The following is a 3,598-nucleotide window of genomic DNA, read 5'->3' on the forward strand; positions in this document are numbered from 1 at the left end:
AGCTCCTTCAGCCTCTCCTCATCAGCCCTGTGCTCCAGACCCCTCACCATTTCATTGCCCTCCTTTAACACGTTCCAGGCCCTCAATATCCTTCTTGCAGTGAGGGGCCCAAAACTGGACGCAGCACTCGATGTAGAGATGTTGAACAAGACTGGACCCAAAGGTTCCCCAGGACAGCGCACGGCTCCCTTGGTGCAGGAGGGATCCTGGGGGAGCTGTGTGAGCTGAGCCAAATCCTGCAGCTGTGCTCAGCCATCGGTGCAGCTGGGTTTGAGCACAGCGCCTCATTTCTGTAGCAGAGAGGGAAACGTTTTCTCCCCTTGCTACGGCCGTGCCTGTTTGCTCTCCTTGCAGGTCACCCCTTTGCAGCCTGGATTTTTAAGCCTGCAAATCCACGATTCCTGTTTGGCCTCCTGGCCTCCAGTCGCGGCCCACGTGCGCGTGTCCGACGTGCTCGAGGTGGAGGTGGATCTCACTGAAAAGGTGACACAGCCCTGGGGAAGCCCCGCTGTTCCTAAAAGCCGCTATTATGGGATGCATTGCCCACCCAGCGGAGGCAAGACCACGAGATCAGGCTTGGCATCTCGCATCCAGAGCAAGGAAGGGTGCAAGTTGCTCCTTCCCTTCCTCCCTCTTCCCTTTCAATGCAGGCTGAGGTTGGCAGCCCCGTTACGGCCACTGTTCGAGTGCTGGGTTTTCAGCGACTTCCCCTGCAGAGTAAATACTTCAAGTACATGAAGCTGCAGCTGCAAGCAGCGGCGCCTGTTGTGACCTTCGGGTGAGCATTGCGTCGGGCCGGGCCGTTCCAAAGAGTGCTGAGAATATTCACCTTGTGAGGAAAACCAGGGGCTCTGTGCTGGGGCCCATCCTGTTTAATATCTTTATTGAGGACCCGGATGTGGGCATTGAATGCACCCTCAGTTTGCAGGTGACACCAAGCTGGGAGGTGGTGTGGATCTGCCTGAGGGCAGGGAGGCCCTGCAGAGGGATTTGGATAAGCTGGATCGCTGGGCTGAGGTGAACGGGCTGAGGTTCAACAGGGCCAAGTGCATTTGGGCACAGCAACCCCATGCAGCGCTGCAGGCTTGGGGATGAGCGGCTGTGAGTGTGAAGAAGAGAAGGAGCTGGGGGTGCTGGTGGATGCTGGGCTGAACAGGAGCCCACAGGGAGCCCGGGTGGCCAAAGGGCCAACGGCATCCTGGCCTGCAGGAGGAATGGCCAGCAGGAGCAGGGAGGTGAGCATCCCCTGTGCTCAGCTCTGGTGAGGCTGCACCTCCAGTGCTGGGTTCAGTTTTGGGCTCCTCACTGCAGGAAAGACGTTGAGGCCCTGGAGCGTTTGCAGAAAAGGGCAACGAAATGGTGAGGGGTGTGGAGCACAAAGATGAGGGGCGGATGGGGGAGCTGGGGTTGTTCAGAGTGGAGAAGAGGAGCTCAGGGGAGACCTCATTGCACTCTACAACTTCCTGAAGGGAGGCTGTGGTGAAGAGGGATTTGGCCTCTTCTCCCAGGCAACGAGCAGCACACGGGGCAATGGCCGCAAGTTGTACCAGAGGAGGTTTAGGTTGGACATAAGGAAGAACTTCTTCTCTCAGAGGGTGGTCAGGACTGCAATGGCTGCACAGGGGGTGGAGGAGGTGCAGTGCTCAAGAGGCGTCTGGATGAGGAGCTGTGTGATGAGGTTTGGTGCTGGTGGTGGCTGTGGTGATGAGGAGACGGTTGGAGCAGATGATCTTACAGGTCGTTTCCAACCTTGTGATTCTATGATTCTATGGTTCTAACAGACCTGAGGACTCCAGGGGAACTATTTGCGTTACTTCAGGCCTGGTAGCTCCATCCATCCGTTCCTCTTTCGACCAAGGAGTCGATTCCCTCACATTTATTGTCTTTATTACGTGGTGTTTTGCCATTCAGAGCTGTGTGCTGTGGGCAATACAAGCCTCTCTGTTGTAACTTGCCAGCTCAGCAGTTCCTGCCCGACTTATCTCATAGTTATAACACAGGAAATGAGAAGTGGAGTCATGCTGAAGTGTCTTCTAGGCAAGTGGAGGAAGTGGGAGAATATTCCCAGCTGCACGTACTCCATGCTGTTGCTGTGGGCCACACGACTTTGGTAGCTACAGCCTGGGACAGGATGGGCAGAAAAATCACTTCTGCTCCTCGGAAACTTGAGGTGAGGACGCACAGCTCTGAGATCCGCTCTTTTGTTGGCTGCTGTGGAATCCTTGTGTTCCAGGTGCTTCAGGGGAGATGAAAGCAGCTCTCTGCTGATTGCGTTTTGGCAGCGTGGCCCCTTGTTCTGCCAGCCCTTCCATTCGGAAGGCAGAAGCACTGCCCTCACTAGAGAGCTCTGTGCAAGGCTGTCCCCACATCCCCTTGGACGTGAACTGAGCGCCAGCAGCCTCTGTACTCCGTCTGGTGTATAGCAAAACACGTGTAATGGTTTACAGCAGAATATCCTTCCCTTCTGCCAGGTCTTTCCTCCGTTTAAACTGATCCCAAGGAAAATTACCCTTATTCCACACAATATGATGCAGGTGAGCATTTTTTCTTGCTTCCTTTCCCCCTTAGTATTTCACGATACGATTCATGTGGTGAATGGAGCTTAATTAAGCTTAGGAGGCAAGGCTCCGAATCCTATTAGTCTTCCTGCTCCCAAATCCTGCCCTGTGGCAGTGATCAGACCTCAGTTCAGCGCTGCGCATCCCAGAGCCCTCCTCGACTGCTGAATTGAGCTTCGGTGGTGCTGCACACTGCTTCTGAGTGCTGGGATGGGAGAGCTGGGTGCTGCTGGGCCGTGATGCCGTCCTGGTGCTGTGCCCTCAGAGGGTGTGAGGACGTGGCTGCATGGTGGGCTTTGTGTCCTTTGAAGCGAAAGGGCTGCGGTGGCAGAGGCGTGGGACAGGCAGCCGGAGGTGTCGATTCCTTCCGTCGCAGCAGCAATGTGGGGATTTGCTAATTGATGTCTGTCTTAATGAACGGCTCGCCCGTTTAAACGCGCTTCAGGTGATGTCTGAAGGTGGTCCCCAGCCACGATCCAGCGTCCACTTCTCTGTCTCCAACCGCTCCGTGGCTGAGGTCAGCTGCCTTGGACACGTAACAGCAAAGGCAGTGGGAAGAGCCAGCATCCAGGGCAGCGTTCAGGTGGTCAGCGAAGACACAGGAAGAGTGACCGTGTTTTCACAGGTATTTTCCCTCTGCGTTCTTTACTCCCTCTTCCCTTTGTCAGCCTTTTGAATCGCCTTGGTAGCCAGGCCTTGAAAAGCTGGCCTGGGAAAAAAAAACCTCCCGTTAAAGGCACGTGGATCTGGTGTTTGTCATCGGTAAAAACGGTCTTAACAGTCACAAGCAGGAGAGACGGCCGTCCCGAGCCGGAGGGGGGGAAACTTCTCCACTCTTCTTCCTTGCTTTCTGGCGCCCCCAGAGGGATGCAATGAAAGGCAGCGGGAATCCACGAGCTCCACAAAAACCCTCCGTGTGTTGGGCTGGGCAGCGGTCAGCAGCGCTGCAGGCTGGCCGTGGGGAGGTGCTGGCAGCCCCTTCCCTGCCTGACAGGGCAGCAGCCAGGGCAGCGTGCTTGGGAGGCAGAGCTGCAGGTCGA

At 55.9% G+C, this 3,598-nt stretch overlaps 1 protein-coding gene across 1 annotated transcript; it reads left to right on the forward strand.

Annotated features, from left to right (window-relative positions):
• Nucleotides 1-354: 354 nt before the first annotated feature.
• Nucleotides 355-3,183, forward strand: LOC122193329 (nuclear pore membrane glycoprotein 210-like; the record flags this gene model as incomplete). Its single annotated transcript, XM_042894086.1, has 5 exons — nucleotides 355-483; nucleotides 651-778; nucleotides 2,038-2,170; nucleotides 2,472-2,534; nucleotides 3,004-3,183. Coding segments are annotated over 5 exons (633 nt in total), but the record flags the coding sequence as incomplete, so codon positions are not given.
• Between the last annotated feature and the right edge of the window lie 415 nt (nucleotides 3,184-3,598).

This window comes from Lagopus leucura, unplaced genomic scaffold (assembly GCF_019238085.1).
Source record: "Lagopus leucura isolate 7727_CA_CO unplaced genomic scaffold, USGS_WTPT01 34157-0_obj-0_obj, whole genome shotgun sequence".
NCBI classification, from domain to species: domain Eukaryota; kingdom Metazoa; phylum Chordata; class Aves; order Galliformes; family Phasianidae; genus Lagopus; species Lagopus leucura.